General features: G+C 43.6%; 1 protein-coding gene across 5 annotated transcripts in view; it reads left to right on the forward strand.

The window, feature by feature from the left end:
• Window positions 1–21805, forward strand: part of SIPA1L2 (signal induced proliferation associated 1 like 2) — a 246651-nt gene that overhangs the window by 169458 nt on the left and 55388 nt on the right. For all 5 annotated transcript variants that reach the window (XM_040242739.1, XM_040242738.1, XM_040242742.1 and 2 more), the window contains exons 8-10: window positions 5713–5870; window positions 9169–9745; window positions 13977–14251. In XM_040242739.1, coding sequence (XP_040098673.1) covers window positions 5713–5870; window positions 9169–9745; window positions 13977–14251 — 1010 coding nt within the window. The remainder of the gene's footprint in view (window positions 1–5712; window positions 5871–9168; window positions 9746–13976; window positions 14252–21805) is intronic.

Raw genomic sequence — 21805 nt, forward strand, 5'->3', positions numbered from 1 at the left:
GTCTAAGTTGCAGCATGAGGAATCTTCAGCTTCATTACAGCACGTGGGATCTCTAGTTGCAGCATGTGGGACCTAGTTTACGACTAGGGGGTGAAACTTCCCCACACCCGCAGCTGCACTGGGAATGCGGAGTCTTAGCCACTGGACTGCCAGGGAAGTCCCAAGGGCAGACACTTTCTAAGCAAAGTTAGCAAACACAAGGTGCCTACTGCAGCGACTAGCAGCAGGCGGCTCTCTAGAAGGGGGTTGTGACCAGTCGGACTGTGGGAAGGATCAGGCCAGATCACTCTTTATCAGCCCTGCTCATCCTGCCAGACTTTCTCATGACACCTGAAGGACTGAGATCCAGAATTTATGATTGTTTTTTTGAATGGGAATACATTTCATAGCTTGCTCACTTCTGCACTCATCTCTTTGAATTTCAGAACTTGTCATCATTAAACAATGCAGTTTTCTCTTTGAAATCATGCTCATGTCCACCTGTTTGGTTTTTAAGACAAGAAACTCTCTGGAGATCTGCCTTCTCCAGTTTCAAATTAAGCTTTCACATCACTGACGTTTAGAGTTGTTTTCTGAACCACATCTCACCTACTTTCTCTTTCTTATATATGTGTAGCCTCTTCTCCCCTTTCTTCCAAAATTAGATGTAGCGTGTTTTGTTTTGCTTTGTTTTCCTATCTTGCTAGGTTTTTTTAAAATAGAATGTAACAGATGAACCTATTTGCACAGAGGCTAGTAGATCTCACCAGGTTCAACTTTATGCCATTTTTGATGTATACAAGACTGCCTGGGGATTGCTTGCTTTCACTTGCTTCTGGTTGTTGCACCCGGTTAAAACTGGACCTGTGAAACTCTGAAATTTGTTCAAGGAATTGAATATTTAAACCCACCTGTTGCTATTTCTGTACCATCTGTATACTTTTTCATCATGGAATTGGGTGAAGAATCATATTTTCACTTCCCGTGTCATAACAAGAGCTTATTCCTATCTCACAGCTTGAATCCAGCATTGGGAATTTAGCAGAACTGACTATGTAAATCTAATAGAATATTTATTAACTCACTTTTTCAGTTGAAGACACTGAGTTGGCAGTCTTGGTGCCGAGCAAGTGTTAGGAACTTCTTATGTCTAGAAAGGCCTAGAAGACGTCATCATTCCTTAATTCCTGAAATAGTGCCAGAGACTTCTTAGTGACTTGCCTTCCTGTGTGGACCACTGTGGTCTATGTAGGCTGCCACGCCCTTTCCCTTCCACTTCTGGAGTCCATTCTACAGAGTTTCACTGACCAGTTACAACAGGATATAACTAACTACAAAAGAGAACCCTTACCTTTATATAAGAAGCCCAAGAATTACATAGGTTATTTAATGTCCAACAATGAGTAACGTTTCTGAGAATGCCAGATGTATTACCTTAGTCTCTGGAGAGACTCAGGTATCCTATCAATGGACCAGGTGCTCATTTTCTTGGGCTATTCTCTACAAAGAACTTGAGATATTATTTTCCTCTTCTTAATGAATCTCCATGTTCCCCACCCTCACTTTTTCTACAAAATGCATTCTGTGATCATGGTTAAATTAACCAGAATTTTAAAAATATTTCTAGCCCGTTTTACAAAGCAAAAGAATACATTTTTAGTGGTACCAATCCACCTACCATTCCAGGAGATGTAAGAGGTGAGGGTTCCATCCCTGGGTCGGGAAGATCCCCTGGAGGAGGACATGGCAACCTACTCCAGTGTTCCTAGGAGAATCCCATGGACAGAGGAGCCTGGCGGGCTACAGTCCATGGAGTCGTGAAGAGTCAGACACGACTCTAAGCGTCTGAGCACAGCCCATTTTACGAAGCAAAAGAATCTGTTTAAAAGGGGACAAAAATAGACTGGCACGTTATCAAAATCAGTTCAGGTCAGTCGTGTCCAACTCTTTGTGACCCCATGAATCGCAGCACGCCAGACCTCCCTGTCCATCACCAACTCCCAGAGTTCACTCAAACTCACATCCATCGAGTCAGTGATGCCATCCAGCCATCTCATCCTCTGTCATCCCCTTCTCCTCCTGCCCCCAATCCCTCCCAGCATCAGAGTCTTTCCCAGTGAGTCAACTCTTCGCATGAGGTGGCCAAAGTACTGGAGTTTCAGCTTTAGCATCATTCCTTCCAAAGAAATCCCAGGGCTGATCTCCTTCAGAATGGACGGGTTGGATCTCCTTGCAGTCCAAGGGACTCTCAAGAGCCTTCTCCGACACCACAGTTCAAAAGCATCAATTCTTCGGTGCTCAGCCTTCTTCACAGTCCAACTCTCACATCCCTACATGACCACAGGGAAAACCATAGCCTTGACTAGACGGACCTTAGTCGGCAAAGTAATGTCTCTGCTTTTGAATATGCTATCTAGGTTGATCATAACTTTTCTTCCAAGGAGTAAGCGTCTTTTAATTTCATGGCTGCAGTCACCATCTGCAGTGATTTTGGAGCCCCCCAAAATAAAGTCTGACACTGTTTCCACTGTTTCCCCATCTATTTCCCATGAAGTGATGGGACCGGATGCCATGATCTTCGTTTTCTGAATGTTGAGCTTTAAGCCAACTTTTTCACTCTCCTCTTTCACTTTCGTCAAGAGGCTTTTTATCAAAATAAGTAGCCTTAAATTTTCCTTTAACTTGGGCTTTAAATATTGTGCTTCCCGAAGTGAAGTGTGGGATTGGACCCAACATCTTCCTTCAGGAGGGAGAGAAATGGGTAGGAACAGCTACCTACACTTCACTGAGTAATGCGCCAGACCACCCTGCAAGATTGGCCAGGAGGGTGGTCACTGGGCAAGAGGGACCCAGAGTCCCCTGTGTGGCCTTGGCCACCGTGAGCCCTATCTTCTCACCAGTCTGAGAATTCCTGTGTTTTGAGGAAAGTACAGCATAAGCCACTGTATCCGTGCTCAGTGAATACACTAAAGACATTGTGAGATATTTTTGTTTATTTTTTTTAAACTTTTCATTTGTTCCTGAATTTTCTTGTCCTATTACAGTACATGTAAATCATATGTTTCCATTTATTGGGGATATGAAGGAAGAATATCTTAGCCTTGTACCATTTTCAGCTTGTCGTGGTGTTTGTTTTATTTTTTTAATTTAAAAAGTTTTAAAATATTTATTTATTTGCTTGCTTATTTGGCTACCTCGGGTCTTAGTTGCGGCTCGAGGATTCATTGTCCCAGCATGAGGATTCGTCATCACGTCTTTCCGGATCGTTCGTTGGGGTGCTTGAACTCTCTCTAGTTGTGGCATGAGAGCTTAATTGCTCTGTGGTGTCATGTGGGATCTTAGTTCCCCAACCAGGGGTGAAACCCATGTCCCCTGCATTGCAAGGCGGATTCTTAACCAATGGACCACCGGAGAAGTCCTCATTTTATTTACTCTATTTTCTTTTTTTTGGGCTGCCCCACTTAGCATGTGGGATCTTAATTCCGCGACCAGGGATCGAACCCGAGCCCCCTGCAGTGGAAACGCAGAGTCCTAACCACTGGACTGAACGCCAGGGCGTTCCATGGTGCTTGTTTTAGATATATGTCCCTGCCTTTTCTTTTCCTTCCATGAAATGTTTATTGTAGCTAACATCTGTGTCCACGATTGAATGGGTAAATAACACAGTGAATAACTAGTTTCCTACTGATTTTTTTACATGCTTCTGAAGTGGCACCTCATACTTAAATATCCAACAAACATTTTTGAAACAACAGATGGCTCATTAATGGATATTAATATATCTTTCAAAACTTCACTTGGGCGGTAAAACAATTTTCGTGTGTTTATAACTTTAACCATGGGGATTTAAATAGGAATTTTCTAGCATATGAATCAGCAATTTAACTGGCAAGCGGTGAATTCTGGAAGAATGGACATTTCGTTCCCACTTTTCCAGGCCTTTTATCATGCTAAATCACAAGTCAGGGGCCTGACAATGAAATCTTTTTTGTATCTGGGTTTAAAAGGTTTTAAAAGTCAAACTTAATGCTCTTTACACTGAAGTATGTTCTGTAGGTGCCAAATAAATTTGAACACAAGCTTGTTGCCTTTGTTATTGCTCATAAAGAGAGATTTACTACCTGAGATTACCCTGTTCCTGCAGTGACATCACCGACTCCTGTAAAGATTACTGCCTCTATGAAAACCGAGGATCACAGGCTCTGTGAGCACAGATCCTAGTGGCTTTAGGTGCCTCAGCTTATGGGGTGTATGGGTTTATCAGCATGGATTCAGAGTGTTCAGTGTTTTATTGTGCAGTGTTGTGTGGCTGTGATTGTGGATTTGTATCATTTGTTTATTCATACTGGGTAGGGAGTGTCTGCTGTGTCCTGGGCAGGCCGTTAGAACCCAGGAGACCAGAACCCAGTCAGACACGTTTCCTGCCCTCCTGATGTTTATGACCTGACACAGAAGAAGTAAGCCAAGACTTAAGAGAGGACGAGACAGCTCATGTTGTTGCCTTGAGCTTGGCGTGTGGCTGCAGAGCACGCACAGTGTTGCCAAGAACATTTTCCCTGGTGTTGTGGTAGCTCAGACCCGAGTGGTCTAGGAGAGACTTGAGGTGAAGGGGGTGTTCTTGGCGGAAGGAACATCTCACGTGAAAACGTTCAGTGTTACCGCTATGGGGTTCTGTCTCTTCTGCTGCATATGTCATTTATTGGGCTTTCCAGCTCTTGATCTGGTGGATTCTGTGTTTCCAACATACATTTTAAAAAGGCCAGATTTCAGTTAGTTAGTTTGAAAATATTAGCCACCAAAATAACAGCCTTCTGTACTGTTTTTAAATTTTTATATATGCACTTACGGCTGAGCAGGGAGAATCCCAGGGATGGGGGAGCCTGGTGGGCTGCCGTCTGTGGGGTCGCACAGAGTCGGACACGACTGAAGTGACTTAGCTTAGCTTAGCTTAGCTTAGGGTCTGTGTTGCTGCACAGGCTTTTCTCTAGCTGTGGTGCGCGGGCTCTGCTCTCTAGTTGCAGTACACGGGCTTCTCATCCGGAGGGCGTCTCTTGTGCGGCATGGGCTCTTGGGTGCACGCGCTTCTGCGGTTGCAGCACGTGGGCTCGGTACCTGTGGCTCCTGGGGTCTGGAGCACAGGCTCAATAACAGTGGCACGTGGGCTCAGTTGTCGTGCAGCACGTGGGATCCTCCCGGATCAGGGATTGAACCTGTGTCCCCCGCACTGGCAGGCAGATTCTTTACCGCGGAGCCACCAGGGAAGCCCCCAGCCGTCTGTGTTTTTGTTGCAGAAATGCACGTGTCTGTGGAAGCACGGACACAGCTACGCCCTGCTGCACCAAGCGGAGGACCTGGAAGCACCGCACCTCCCCTCGGATGCCGCGCCGCCTCCCGCCCTTAGGTTGGAGAGCTTAAGCCACACATCTCCTTAGGGCGACTTTGGCTCTAATGGGCTTTTATTTTAGGGTTAAAAGGAATGATAAAGATGAAAAGGAGGGAAAATGACAGTCACATCTTAAAGTAAAAGATGAACTGAAGTATTGAGGCTTTTCTCTTCATCGGTCTTAGAAGCCACATCGAGGGAGCTGAACTTCCTAAGAACATCTCTGCTTCTCTAAAACAAACCTCCTGATATTGAAAGCTGAGTGCATTGTATATACTTACCTATCTTGTTTTTACAGAAAACCTTGTCCGTAACTATGTGTGTGTGTGTGTTCACTTCCCTGACTGCAGCTCCTGAGGAAAAGGCATATAGGAAATGACATCGTGACCATTGTCTTCCAAGAGCCTGGAGCACTTCCTTTTACTCCAAAAAGCATCCGGTCCCACTTTCAACACGTCTTCGTCATCGTCAAAGTGCATAATCCATGTACGGAAACCGTGTGCTACAGGTGAGTCAGCCGCCCCTGGCGCTCCGTGCTCCCAGAGTTGTTCCAACAGGTCCTCTTTTCCCAAATATCTTTGTTTTCCAATTATTCTTTCTCAGCCCCTAATTATCCTTTGATTTTTTTCTTCTCCCTAATTACATTTCTCATGGTTATCATCCAGGTACTTTCTGTAAGTATCTTCTTCCCATTTTGAAACAGTGAAATTCCCAGCAGTTCATGAGTGTAGGTGACACCTTTCCTCAGCATTCAGGACATCATCCAGCCCTGCCAGCGCCATCGCTTGGTGAATAGCAGCCCCAGAAGTGGATGATGCGGCCACGTCAGCGCTTCCCTGAAAGAAACATATGGTGATGGCACAGTACCTCTTCTTGTCCAAGGTCTTGGAAACACTCACACTTGTGGGGCTCTCAAGACGGGCGTTTGAGGCTTTGGTGCTTTCAAAAGGCCAGCCAGGCACCCAAGCATCTCAGGCCAGTCTGGCGGGGCCTGCCTTTCCTCCACTCCTTCTTCTCCAGGAAGCGGCCGTCTAGTGGGGTGCTGTTGAAAGAGCGGGTCTCTGACCTGAGTGAGGGTCCAGATCTCCTGCCATGTTTAGAGCTTAGCTTATTTTTGTGTGTCAGTTTCTCAGTCGTGCCCGACTCTTTGCAACCCCGTGGACTGTAGCGCACCAGGCTCCTCTGTCCATGGGATTCTCCAGGCAGGAGCACTGGAGTGGGTTGCCATTTTCTTCTCTGGGGTATCTTCCCGACCCAGGGATCAAACCCAGGTCTCCTGCATTGCAGGCAGATTCTTTGCCATCTGAGCTTTAGGGAAGTCCTTATTTTGGGGGCCCTTCAATTCCTTCTCTGAAAACTAAGGATAACAGTATTGACTTCAGTGTGTAGTTAAGAAGAATGAATGCTCAGGTTTCAGTTAGTTTTTTAAAGAAGTGATATTTGAAAAAAAAGACATCTAGCCTGTATAAAGGATATGTGCTTAGTTGCTCAGTCATGTCCAATTCTTTGTGACCCCATGGACTGTAGCCTGCCAGGCTCCTCTGTCCATGGGGATTCTCCAGGCAAGAATACTGGAGTGGGTAGCCATGCTCTCCTCTAGGGGATCTTCCCAACCCAGGGATTGAACCTATGTCTCCTGCACTGCACACGGATTCTTTACCGTCTGAGCCACCAGGGACGATATGCCTAAATCCAATAACGTTAGTGCAAACATGCTCATTTGGCTTATTCTTCTGGGATCTCCCCCATGAATGGTAATTATGAAGAATCATCTTAAATGAACTTCCCTAATGGATTGGAAACATGAGCCTAGGGCGTTCTTGTATTTGGTGTTATTTTATCTGCTGCTATTTTTAGGTCAAATTGGGTATTTTTAATTACTTTCTATTTTTAGTTTATTCTTCTATCATGAGGTGGTTTATTAGCACAAAAAATCTTAAAAGATAAGTAATACCTTTTCATTTTTATTTCTTTAGAGCTTTCTGGGTTTAATTAGATTACTGGGGGGTGCCTTTGATATAGATCTTGCTTATAAACAAAGCGGCTTGCATTATGTTTTCTGTGGTGAAAGACAGTGTATACAAATGGTTCAAAAACAGGGTCATTGCCTTTTGAGAAACCACACGTTATTGCTAAGTTATCATTTACTAATGAGGTTCAAGTGTAAAGCAGCAGAGTGCTTCAGGGTTTTAAAAGTGGCTCATAAACATTCATGGGCTTCCCATGTGGCTCAGTGGTAAAGAACCTGCCTGCCAGTGCAGGAGACCTGGGTTCAATCCCTGGGTCGGAAAGATCCCCTGGAGGAGGAAACGGCAACCACTCCAGTATTCTTGCCTGGAAAATCCCCTGGACAGAGGAGCCTGGTGGGCTACAGTCCACTGGGTCACAAAGAGTCGAACATGAGTGAACATATTCACACATGGCAGAGTTTGCTTGTCTGTCCCAAAGACAGGCAAGTCCTTCCCTGTCCTTTCAGACTAGCTGAGGCCCCGCCCAGACTGTCTTCTCTTTTATAGCTCATTTTCCCAGAAACAATTAACTCTGTTAGAGGGTGTGCAGGTTGCAGCAAAGATGGGAGATCCCTGGGGACTTTGATCTATTTAGAGTCTCACCAGCTACATCCCAGAAGAAGGTTTCACACCTGCTTTCATTTCTTAACTCACTTCTTCCAGGGTTTTCTCCAGTGAAGAAAGTGAAGCATAGATGACTTCCTTTATTTATCTCAACACAGAAAATATCAGCCTGGGCAGATGTGGGGTCAGCTCTCCTTCTTGGTTGGCAGACGCTGCTCAGTAGTTGGGGAGTAGATACTGGAGGGTTCATTCATTCACTCACTCCAGTCTTTCATCTGCTAATTTATTAATTCACTCTTATTCCAAAACAGATTTGAGGCAGTGAAAGCTTCTGTCTGATACAAGGGAGCATTATTGGTTTTGCCATATTAAAATGATTGCTATCACTCTATGTTTGAAATATCGTAAAAGGTTGTTTCCATAAAATCTTCATTTAGACTTCCAAAATGTGATCAAGTGAGCATTTCCTTTAAAAAAAGGGACATTCAGAAATTTTGGCTCTATAAGGATGGGCCCTGTTCCCAGTAGCATGCCAGCAGGGCAGATCTCACTGTCAGCTGTTGGAGGGTCACTGCCTGTCAGTGGTGACCAGCCACAGAATCGAAAGAGCACCAGCCTGGCTGCACACCCATCGCCCCTGCCTTAGTCAGCTCGCACAGTCACGGTGCAAACCAAAGAACCGGTAGTTTATACGGCAGACGTTTATTGCTCGCAGTTCTGGAGGCTGGAAGTCCAGTGTCATGGTGTTGGCGGGTTTGGTTCTCCCTGAGCCCTCTCTCTTGCCTTGCAGATGGGCGTCTTCCTCCTGTGTGTTCACGTGGTCTCCGTTCTGTGTGTCTGCATCTCTGGTTGTCTTTCTGTGTGTTCATGTTTCATTTTATAAGGACACTTGTTAGATTGGATTAGGGCCCTCTGTCATGATCTCATTTTGACTTAACTATCTCTTCAAAGAAAAGACCCAGCCTTCAAACACAGCCACTTTCCCAGTTACTGGGGTTTTGGACTTCAGCATACAAATTTTGAAGGGAGGCTACTCAGCCTATATACTCCCCTCCCCTGCACCTACTAAATTTGAAAGTTTTGCTTAAAAACAAAAACTTGATATCCAGAGGTGTGGGAAAGAAGAGGCGGTGAAGTAGATGGCTTCACTTGAAAGTGTACTCAGCAGTTACACTTATGAAGGTAACTATTATGGCATCGCAGTTCAATTTGTTTCTCCTTTTCCTCCCTCAGCGTTGGAGTTTCTAGGTCGAAAGATGTGCCACCGTTTGGCCCACCAATTCCCAAAGGTGTCACTTTCCCCAAGTCGGCAGTATTTCGGGACTTCCTTTTAGCGAAAGTCATCAATGCAGAAAACGCAGCCCACAAGTCAGAGAAGTTTCGAGCGATGGCCACTCGGACGAGGCAGGAGTACTTGAAGGACCTGGCGGAGAACTTTGTCACAACGGCCACTGTGGATACCTCCGCGAAATTCAGCTTCATCACTCTGGGCGCCAAGAAGAAGGAGAAGGTGAAGCCCAGGAAGGACGCCCACCTGTTCAGTGTGGGGGCCATCATGTGGCATGTCGTGGCGAGAGACTTTGGCCAGTCTGCGGACATCGAGTGTCTCCTTGGCGTTTCCAATGAGTTCATAATGCTGATCGAGAAGGATTCCAAGAACGTGGTCTTTAACTGTTCCTGCAGGGATGTCATTGGGTGGACATCTGGGTTAATGAGTATCAAGGTGTTTTATGAACGAGGAGAATGCATCCTTCTGTCCTCAGTGGACGGCTGTGCTGAAGACATCAGGGAGATTGTCCAGCGCCTGGGCGTAAGTACAGGTTTTGTTTTTCCACTGCCCTTAGGCCTTCAACTTCATATTCATAGCTTCCCCTGTGGAAGTTCCACCCCAGATGTGTTACGTGGGGAATGAAGTCCTTTTCCTCATGGGTAGAACTGATTTTAAACACTGTCCTTGTGAGCGGTTACTGAATCCATGAATGGTGGAGAAGCATCCATTAACAGTTGATTAGAAATGAAAGTGAAGCCAGCTTTCCAAAGGGAACATTGGGCCTTATTTTTATAGTGGTTGAAGGAAGGACAGGAGAATTGGCTAGATGTTGTGTGTTTGTAGAGACTTGCATGACAGTATCTTACCTGGAGGAGGTTAACAGGCATAGAATCACCGTTGACCATAGTTTTGCTCAGGGTAAGCCCTATTTGCCCCTTCAACTCTGTGCGTTTTTATGCAGTGTATCTGTTTCATCTGCCAGATTAAATATGTTATTAATCTTGCAGCCAGTTTCCTGCAGAGGTTTTATAGAATTACCTGGTAAGTTAGAAAGATTTAAAAGAAAAAGTCATGAAAGAGATTGTTATTTGCAGTACAAAACAAAACCCTTCAGTGATGTCCATGGTATTTAGCAGTTGTATTTATAATTCTTAGTGTAACAAGGAAGATACAGATTTTAGTTTGAGTACATACAATAGAATTATAAGAATAAATCAAATACAAGAACAAAATATGATTTGACAAAAGAATTTTTCATGTGTAAATCTTCCCCCAAGGGGATGTGTATCTGATTCATTAGAAAAAATTTAGTCAGTTATGGATCATGAGAAAAAGGAGAAATTATACCCATTTCCTGCCCCCTTTCCTGCCACCAAATACAAATTTTTTGTTATTCCAGACCACATAGAAGAGACAATGCAATCAAGGCAGTGTCTGCTAGCTTTGGAGAAATAACGTTGTTATTTGCAGGCACTCCGTACAGGAAGGGCCTCAGAGTGTTCAGCAGTATTGAGGGCGTATGTGGACTAACCATGATGTGATTTGGGGATGATTAAGTGTGTGATCAGTTTATGTATCTGGAGAATTGAATTATCTGGTGAGTCTCAGGACACGTGCTTTCAGTAATCCTGGAAATACTTCTTTTTCAGAGACCCACTGAGTCATTATAACCTGTACTCTGGAAAATACAACACAAACACATGTCCCTTCACCAACCAGCAAAATGCACGTCCCAGAGGGTCTGATACATTCACTATTACAAGGACCCCATTGTACCATCTTTCTAGAAAAGTGACTGTGTGACTAAGCTGCCTGATAGCTGGAATATATTTGAGGAAATATTGAGTTAACCAAAAAGTTCCTTTGGGTTTTTCCATTAGATATTGCAGAAAAACCTGAATGAACTTTTTGGCCAATGCAATATGCTGTATCTGGGATGACTTATAATGGGAGATGGTAGAAATAAACCAACCCAAAGACCACTGGGGGCTTAGAACATCAGGCTGGTGCCAGGCGGGAGAAGGAGAAATGGAAAGGAAGAGGATGAAGCTGCCATAGTAGAGAGATTAGGAAGGGGCACTGTGGGACAGGTGGTGACCTCTGCGTTTTCTAGTGGTGAAAACGGAAGTGCCTGTTACGCAGGTAAAGACGCAGGTGGGAAATGAGAACTCCTGCCTAAAGGGACAAGCAGGGCCGGTCACTCTCCAGAGAGCCCAGGTTTGGTCGAATGCTCTGCTGTTGCCATCTTGAAACTCAGGAAGTTTTGTCAAAGGGGCCATACATTTTTATTTTGTACCAGATTTAACAGATTATGTAGCCAGTCCCGGGTACATAGGTAGGAGGCCACCATGTGATTATTGATCATGTAATTATGTGAGGAACTCCAAGTCAGTGGAGAGCATGATCCTTCAGCCTTTGTAAATGTTAAGAAGCAAGGAACAGAAGGGAGAACGAAACTACAAAAAGTAGGGGACGTGGAGGGTGGTTGGAAGAAATAGGAGGAAGAGACGACATGTAGGACTCAGGAAAAGCTTGGCCTTTCACTCTTCTATCTGATATACGGATGCTAAATTTCAACTGAGAATTATGTTCCTATTGGAAAGAAGGCCGGCCACATGTCCTCTGTGATCTTTTGGTCAGCGAGCTTAGTTGAAACAAAGCTGAAAAAGGAAGTGAAAGAAAAATGTATTCAAGTTGGATATATTACAAAAGTACTTTTTCTCCAATTTTGAATTACTTCAGTTCATAACTTTAGAAACTTCAATCTTTCAAAATGTCACCACTAAGACCAACAATTCCCTTCCCCATTTTCCTAAGCCCCAGACTGTCACTGCACCTATGGGAAACTCATCAGCAGTGTGAGCACTGGGGTGGTAACCGTGGCAACGTCAGCCACACGGGTGACAACACTGCCCCAGTCTGGGTCCCACGGCTCTATAGGTCTTATTAAATAGGAGTCTGTATATTCAGAGCATGTTTCACAGAGAATTTATTTTTAAAACGGAAACTTCACACCTACGGGTATGATACCTCCTGGTTTTAAATTACCCACAAGTAAGTGACGCCGTGGTCATCAAAGAGCTGCTTTGGTGGCTCAGTGGTGAGATATCCGCCTGCCAATGCAAGGGACACAAGTTCAATCCCTAGGTTGGGAAGATCCCCTGGAGAAAGAAATGGCTACCCACTGCAGTATTCTTGCCTGGGAAGTCCCATGGACAAAGGAGCCTGGCAGGCTACAGTCTGTGGGGTCGCAAATAGTCCAACACAACTTAGCCACTAAACAACAATGACAATATGTCATCAAATTATATCTTCAATGACGCCACATTTCTCTTTCCATTCATGTGGGCTATTCTCAGTAAGAACTTTTGAGGGTGGCATTAACTAATTATTGGTGCTTTAGTGTACCTAGTGAGATGCTCGGAGAAGGCAATGGCACCCTACCCCAGTACTCTCGCCTGGAAAATCCCATGGACGGAGAAGCCTGGTGGGCTGCAGTCCATGGGGTCACTAAGAGTTGGACACAACTGAGCGACTTCACTTTCACTTTTCACTTTCATGCATTGGAGAAGGAAATGGCAACCCACTCCAGTGTTCTTGCCTGGAGAATCCCAGGGACAGGGGAGTCTGCTGGGCTGCTGTCTATGGGGTCGCACAGAGTTGGACACGACTGAAGCAACTTAGCAGCAGCAGCAGCAGTGAGATGCTTCCTGCAGGAGTGCCTTTCTGCATGCTGCCCTTGTCCAGAGACAGTAAGGAGGCTGGCTGCCTGGCCCACGTTTGATCTTAATGGTCCTTACCACCCAGGCAAGCACGGGGAGGCAGTCCCAGGAGAGGGGATCCCAGGGTTTAGAATAGGATGTCCACAGGTTGCTACAGAGAACACTTCTGGTTTCCTAACAGTTGGACTTCCTGCTGCTGCCCGTCCTGGGGGGGCAGGTCACTAAGTGTTAGCTTGGAAAGGCATTGGGCCATTTTTTTCCCCATTGTTTGTATATGCCACACTTTGTGTATCCATTCTTCCATCCATAGGCACTTGAGTTACTTCCACATTTTGATTATTGTAAGAACATGTGTATATACATACCTCTTTGAGACCCTACTTTCAATTCTTTTGGATTTATACCCAGAAGTAGAATTGCTGAGTCACATGGTAATTCTATTTTATATTTTTGAGGAACTGCCATACTGTTTTTCATAGCTGATGCACCACTGGGCCATTTTTTAAGTTGAATTACATTGTCTAGTAGGGAATTTCCTGGCATCTAGTGGTTAGGACTTGGTCCTATGACTGCTGGGGTCCTGGGTTCGACCCTTGATTGAAAAGTAGGATCCTGCAAGCTGCACAGTTGGGGGGGGGAAAAAAAGATAAAGATAATTGTCTAGTAGGCTTTATTGCTTTGATGGGTGACAGGCTTCACATGTTTTCAGTTGTTTCAGTCTATTTGAAACAATGGAATTTAAATACTTGAGCGCCAAGTCAGGTGACGCAGCAAGGAGAGGGGAAAGTTATTAGAGCCCATCTTAAGCTCTCAGGCTCTGGACCATTGGCTTCTAGGAAAAAGCAGGACACCTGTATCCGATTTGGCTTTGAAGAATGAAACCATCATTTTACTTGTGTTATTTTCTCTGCGGCTGATGCCAAGGATAATTACGGTAAAGTTTGGGTTGAACCGTGTCCCTGTCTTGTTTTCTTGTCACTGGGGTGGCTGGAGGGCAGGGCCTTGGTGCCCCCCGTAGCCCTGCCTCTCATCGTCCCCTTCCCCCTTAGATCGTGACCAGAGGCTGCGAGACGGTGGAAATGACCCTGAGGAGGAACGGGCTGGGCCAGCTGGGCTTCCATGTGAACTTCGAGGGAATTGTGGCAGACGTGGAACCTTTCGGTTTTGCGTGGAAGGCCGGCCTTCGTCAGGGTAGCCGCCTCGTGGAGATCTGCAAGGTGGCCGTGGCCACACTGACCCACGAGCAGATGATCGACCTTCTCCGGACCTCGGTGACTGTGAAGGTGGTCATCATCCAGCCCCACGATGACGGCTCACCTCGGAGGTAAGGCTCTCGTGCGTGAGCACCCCTCCTTGGTCTCTGTGACAGGTGCTATCCTGTAAGACCCTCAGAACACGAGGTCATGTGCATCGTCCGCCTAAGTTGTTTGGACATCCACCATTAGCACAACTTAAAAGACCTATTAAAAAAATCATTAGTATATAATAAATGATACACTCTCATTTTCTAAGCTCTCCTTTGGTACATTGAAGCCATTGGGTTCAGAATATTTACTTGCATGTGTGATGGAATATTGGGAAATCAGATACACTGTTTGGTGACCACTCCATTCTGGTTGAACTGGTTCAGGGCTTTCTCGTAAGCTATCATGGGAAACATAGAAGTGACTAGACTTAGAAAGCTCAGAGATGGATGGGTGTGAGGAACAGGAACAAGAGTGGAATTAGAAAAGGATACTGTGGCATGGTAAATAGAAAGTTCTCAGGCTCAGCATCACAGGGGTATTATGCCGAAAGGAGAAAGAGCACCCCACCACCTGGCTGTGTCCCGCCTGGTACAGTAGATAGTATGCATAGTGGTATCTGGAGCGTCCTTTCTCTGCCTCCATCTCAAACGGAGGTCCTTCTGGCCCCCCAAGAGCTCTGGCTTAGGAGGGATAAGCGGGCTTGAAATCCAGGCCAGGCACTAGCTATGGGACTTTGGGTTTGTCCCTTGCTAGTTCTTATTTTCAGTCCCTCAGTCGTGTCTGACTCTTTGCAACCCCATGGATTGCAGCACGCATGCCAGGCTTCCCTGTCCTTCACTATCTCTTGGAATTCACTCAAACTCATATCCATCAAGTCAGTGATGCCCTCCAAATATCTCATCTTCTGTTGTGCCCTTCTCCTGCCCTCAATCTTTCCCAGCATCAGGGTCTTGCTCTCTCTAGGCCTTGCTTAATATCTGTAAGGTGGGATTATTATATTGCCTACTTCATACTGTTGATGAAGGTTAAGTAAGGTGATAATATGTAAAAGCAGTCTGCACCTCTGGCATAGTCAAAACCCCACACGTTTAGTGAAAAACACACAAAAGACTAAACATTTAGGATGGTCATTTGAATTTTTTCATGCTGTAAAAGAAATTCTTACTCAAAGATAGCAAAGTGACTGTGCCCGCTCCCTGATCTTGTTCCCGTGGTAACTGAGGCCCCTCTTTGTACTCTGTCCATTTCTTTTCTCCCAGCCTCCAGATCAGCACCATCGAATAGCACTTTCTCTGGTGACATGCTCTATATCTGTTCCAGCTAAACAGTGGCCGCTGGCCACATGGGTAGCTTGAAATGTGGCTAACGCAGCTGAGAAAACGGAGTTTTTACTTTAATAAATGACCAAGACTGCATCAGCCCCATCTGGCTTGTGGCTGCCATATTGAAACTGGATGGTGTGTGTGCCTGTATGCACCGCCATGTCTGACTCTTTGCGACCCCGTGGAGTGTAGCCCACCTCATGGAGTTTTCCGGGCAGGAGTGCTGAAGTGGGTTGCCATTTCCTACTCCAGGGGGTCTTCCCAACCCAGAGATCGAACTCGAGTCCCCTTCATTGGGAGGCTGATTCTTTACCACTGAGCTACCTGGGGATACACTGCTTCTAAACCATGATCTTTTTAAGAAAATAAGCCAGTAGTAAACCACCATCCTCTCTGGTTAATGTACAGAATTTTACAAAACTGTGTTTCTGTTGGTTATCTTACCTTTTGCTCCCTGCTTAACTTTCTATGGTCTGATTTCCTATATCTGCCCAGTAAGGTTATAGAATAAAGGTTAATGAGCTGAAATTCTTGAGAGTAGCAGCCACATATCACAGGAAATAACCAAGTTATTTCTTGCTGCCAGATTCTGTCCCATTAAATTCATTTACTCCCCAAGAATCCTGTGAATCACTCCTAGGGGTATGAGTACAAGGAAATCAGAGACAAAAATTATTTTCCTAAAAACAAGACTTGGATATAACAGAAAGCAATCCTTTAATCTTTGAAGCTAAAATATTTATAAGTAAAAGTCTTTTAATAAATAGATTTTATTTATTATAAATAAATTTTAAGCCACTCTGATGCAGGATATGGCACGCTTGGGGCTGATGCGCGGGGATGACCCAGAGAGATGTTGTGGGGAGGGGGGTGGGAGGGGGGTTCATGTTTGGGAACGCATGTACACCTGTGGTGGATTCATGTCAATCTATGCCAAAACCAATACAGAATTGTAAAGTAAAAATTAAAAATAAATAAATTTTTAAAAAAAAGATTATTAAAAAAAAATTTTTTTTCCACATGGTAAGATTTTTTTCTTCATTGACTGGAGTTATAGATTTATAAATTTTGTGGTGAGAATCAAATTTTATGCTGTCTTCAGGGTTGATTACTTCTATTGAACTGACACAACTGTTACCATGTTCTCCCCAAATTAAAAAAAAAAGCAAAACATTTTTCTCCTATTTTTAGTTTTGGTCTGATGTTACTAAGACATTTTTTTTTTAAGCTTCCAAGAGATATCGTTAATAAAAATGTTGGAGTTATCATTATATTTGGTATTTAAAGCATATGATTTAAAAAAGTAGAATTTCTTAAGTAATACCGAATTGTTTTTCAGCTAAAGCAAATAAACAAAAGCTACCACATAAAAGTTCTGCCTGCTATTTTTCTATCCAAGGATTTGTTATCTGCTTTGGTCTGCACATAATTAATTCTTTCTTTGTTTTAAATGTAAATTCTCTTACTGAAACTGTTCAAGATATTTAGAGATTTTGCCTTTGTCTCCTCAGAATCTCCTTAATGTTATTCCCTGAAGATACAAATTTTTCTCCTGATTAATCTGAAATAACTATCTTCTGTATTTTTAACCTTAGCCAGGATGAGAATAAGCTGTTTACCTGGTAGTGACTCTCCAGAAGTGGTCCACCTATCATCCACGTTTCCACAAGTCAGGAAGCTTTTAAGCCTAGCATGTATCATTTAAGATGCTTTCAATTCAGGCTTCCAATTTTCTGTGAATTTAAATCCATAAATTTGCAGATCTCCATTGTTGTTAGTTTTGGATTCATGCTCTGTGCCAGCAACTCTCTGGACACCCTGATAAAAGGACTCATCATTTTCCGGCAGCCTTACATACTGGAAATTATCCGTGAAGTGACAACCTTTGGCTTTAGACTCTCATGCTGAGTATGAGGGCTTCCCAGGTGGCAGTAGTGGTAAAGAATCCACCTGCAATGCAGGGAACACATAAGATGCAGTCCAATCCCTGGGTTGGGAAGATCCCTTGGAAAAGGGCATGGTGGCACACTCCAGTATTCTTTGCCTGGAGAATTCCATAGACAGAGGAACCTGGCAGGCTACTGTCCATAGGCCCGCAAACAGTCAGACATGGCTGAAGTGACTGAGCATGCGCACACGCATGCTGACTCGCAAATAGTCAGACATGACTGAGCATGCGCACACACATGCTGAAGATGAACTGTCGACATTCCATCCCCACCCTCAGCAAGTCTGGGCTTCCCTGGTAGCTCGGAGGGTAAAGAATCTGCAGTGCAGTGTGGGAGCCCTGGGTTCAATCCCTGAGTTGAAAAGATCCCCTGGAGGAGGGCACGGCAGCCCACTCCATGTACTTGCCTGGAGAATCCCCAGGACAGGAGCCTGGCAGGTTACAGTCCATGGGGTTGCAAAGAATCAGACGCAACTAAGCACAGCACAGTTAAGCAACAACAGCCTTCTGCATTATTAGATTTTATTAATGAAACTGTAGTGGAGGGTATAAAAGAAGAAATGAGCAATACTTCACTCATTTTGAAAATTAAAGTGCAAACCTTTTATAAATTTAGTTTTTATTTTATATTGGATCATAGTTGATGTATTAAATACAATGTTGTGTTAAGTTTCAAGTGTACAGCTAAGTGATTCAGTTATCCATATACATATATCCAGATTCTTTTCCCATTTAGGTTATTACAGATCTCTACAGAGTAGAGTTCCTTGTGCTGTACAGTAGAACCTTGTTGATAAAGTACAAACCTTTTAAATGAAATATCACTTAGTACCTTTATTCCTACAGCAAAATATGTAAAGATGGCCCTTTAGGTAAAACTATTCTTTTGTTTTGTGGCGTGGAAAAAGGCGCCATCTTTCACAAATCGGCTCTTACTTGTCAGTGAGGTGGCCAAATGAAAATATTAATTTAAATGGACGTGTGTGTAATTTTTCCTTTTAAGTTGTCTTTAGTGTAAGAGCCATAAGGACTACTAAAATGGCCAAGTTCATGAATTGCAAGATATTTCAGCCTTTATAAACATCATGAATAATAGAGTGAAAAATGCTTCAGTTAATTTTTGCCATTTGTCAGCCTTTTTTTTTTTTTTGTCCTCCACAATATCAGGGAGAAGAAATTCTCCCCAGAGCCCATCTGCTTCTGTCAGGAGTGGGAGAGGCCTGTCATTTAATAGACTCGCTCCTAGTTGTCTGTAGGTCAGAAGGTATTTGCTTATGACTCAGAAGCTGCTGGATTAAATGAAGTCTTTAGTTGGGAAAGTATTTATGTGGAATCAAAAGGCATCCCACATTTTGAAGTCCTTTTTTCAAGCCTCAGGGTGATGATAACTCAGCTGTCCCCAGGCTTGAAAGGAAGGCAGAACCCAATTTTATTTTCCTTGTGGAGTTCCAGCATGCAAGGAGCAGGAAGGTTCCCTCTGGGAATGCTTATTAGCTGATCTCCTGCTGCGACTGGATCTGGGAGAGGCTTCATAGCGATTGGGAATGAGTGGCCAGGAGCAGTTAGGGACTAGTGCTCTTCAAATGGAAATGAGGTTTGCAAGGGAGTGAGGGCTTTTCCCAAGCAGACAATCTCTGTGGAAAAAATGAAGAAGAATTTCCAAGACACTTAATTAAGCATTTCTTGATTTTTTGAAAGGCAGGGCATGGCCTCAGTCCCTAGCCGTCAAAGGTGACTGACATTCTATCAGTGTCATTTTAAGGAAAGTGCATCAACTTAAAAGGCTGATATAAAGGAAATAACAGCTCATCAGAATTATGCATGAGTTGTGATACAATGTGAGTGATTTAGTAAATATGTCCAATAAAAATGGAAATGAAATTCCATGCTGTGGTGCATCTGTTTTGTGTGATTTTTCATACTTCATTGACATATTGTCCAAGACGTATTTTTCTATATAATGCAAAACAGTGGCAATTATCTCATGTTGTCATGAATCTAAATTCTTGTTCTCTGATCATTCTATAAAATTGAAGCCATAGCCACCAGGACCTTGACCATTCAACTCCCGGAAGTACACAGAGTGGAGCATAGCAATAAATAGAAATGGGGAAGAAAACTCAATTTTGTCAGGTTAGCAATTGATAGATAGGTATAGATAGATGAATAATATAAGGTAGAAACATCGATTATAGGTAGATAGAAAGAGATGATAGATAAATAGATAGGTGGTGAGTTGAAATCTGGATTACAGCGAGGTTTTAGATTAGAGTTCCTTATATTTGTTTGGATAAGTAAAACCAGTTCTACCTGGTATTGTCTCATAGACTCTAATGTAATGAGTTGTAATGTGACCTGTTAAAAAACAAGTATGAAACTTCAGGTTCTCACGGTAACCTGAGGCACAGTCACTGTTTTGTGTCCTCTGCCCAGTCCTCTGGTAGAACGTTTAGATCATCTTCTCCCTCCTAGAAGTCAGAACTCTGGATTAGAGAATGAATATAAGGTAGGTTATTTACTGTTCATTCACTCCTTCACTCTGAACTAGCTTGTCCGGGGCTATTAAACATGGAAAGAACAGACATAATCTTTGCATTCTTGGGCTCCTTTTCATCTGTGTGGCATTCTAAAGTATAGTACTTCCGGGACCTCCCTGGTGGCCCATTGGTTAAGACTCCACACTCCCAATGCAGGGGATGTGGGTTTGAGCCCTGATTGAGAGACTAAGATCCTGAATGCCACAGTGTGGCCAAGAATAAATAAAATACTTCCCGTTTATATTTTGTCCTGATCATTGTCCCGTGACGCTGGGCAATGGTGATGGACAGCCAGTGAATACAGTCTCGCATGGAAATTTATTTATCAGAAACCAGGTATTATATAGCTATTGAGTCTTCTGTTGAACTTTGTAATAGAATACTTTTCCTCAGCAAGCTTTCTCAGAGGGAAGAAAGAAAAAAAAAGGAAGTAGTTGGCTTCATGAAGAACTTTTTGGCCCTGTTTTTGGGGGTTTTTTAAATATTTTAAAAAATTTATTTAATTGGAAGGTAATTACTTTATAATATTGTATTTGTTTCTTCCTTGCATCTACATGAATCAAGTTCAAAAGTCATCTTCCTTTTGAACCTCCCTTCCACCTCCCACCTCATCCCATCCCTCTAGTTTGTCGCAGAGCACCAGATTTGAGCTCCCTGCATCATACAGAAAATTCCCACTGGCCCTGTTTTATGTTGAATGCTGTGTTTGGTCTGGGGTGTAGTAGGTGAAGACACACTCCACCCCATGTCTGGTGAGAACGAAGTACAAGAAGTTGATGACTTATTCAGTACGAGCCAGCCTCACTTCCTGTGTAATAGATACATACCTTGTCCATTCAAAGACCTTATTCAAAGGGCTTGGTCAAGTGGGTTTCTGGTTTAGATATCTCTTTTACTGTAGTCTCAGGGTCTCTCTATTTCTGTCTATAAATTAAAGAAGTTGGTACGAAAGTGAATTAATATCTCATCAAGTGCCTACCTATTTCAGATGTGACCCTGCCCTTAGCTTTACAGTCAGTTACACTGGGTGGTTCTCTCCCTATTGGAAGCGTTTGATTTTTTTATGCAACAGAAGGAGTTTGTGATTCGAGTGAATGAGCACCAATTATCCCTGTCACCTTGTTGGATAATTTGGAAAGAGTCTTGCAGCTATTAGCAGGCTATTAGCATAACAGACATTAAAATGATGAAAATATCGGTGATTACTTCAGTCCCTAAGGCTATACGGTCTCTTTAACAAAGTGCATAATGTAAAAGAATCAGATATTTTGTTTGAGGGGATCTATCTGCCTTTGTTGCCAAAGAGAATCTTTCAGCTCCTAGTGGAAACTGACACAACGTGGGCTCATTAAATGTCCTTTGATAGTTTCCGAAGGAGATGGGTGAATGTGTTGGAAAGAGTGCTGAGCTAGGAGTCAGCTTCCATGTTCTAGGGTGAAAGCTGTCTAACCTTTCCAAGTCTCTTAGCCTTCTGCAAATTTTAGATGTCCTTTGTACTACCGCAGACATTTCTGTGAAATTGAAATGGTATAGTGTAGGTGGAAACCTGCAAAGTGCCATACAAGGGAAGTGCGGATTAGAAGCAAAGGACTGCATTGCAATATGTTGGAAGACTTCATGAGATTTGTGGGTTGAGGTCAAGGTTCACTGAGATTCTCCCAACAAAGTGAAACCAACAGGCAATTTCAGAGTAAATGCAAGTTGTAATTACGTGATTTCGCTGTGCTGTGGGTCCATGGTTTACCCAGTCCACACTTTGCTAATTTGTTCAACTCTTTTTTTTTTTTTCCTGATAAGAATGCATCTCATTCCTTTAAACTTTCT

This window comes from Oryx dammah, unplaced genomic scaffold, assembly GCF_014754425.2.
Source record: "Oryx dammah isolate SB20612 unplaced genomic scaffold, SCBI_Odam_1.1 HiC_scaffold_6, whole genome shotgun sequence".
NCBI lineage: Eukaryota > Metazoa > Chordata > Mammalia > Artiodactyla > Bovidae > Oryx > Oryx dammah.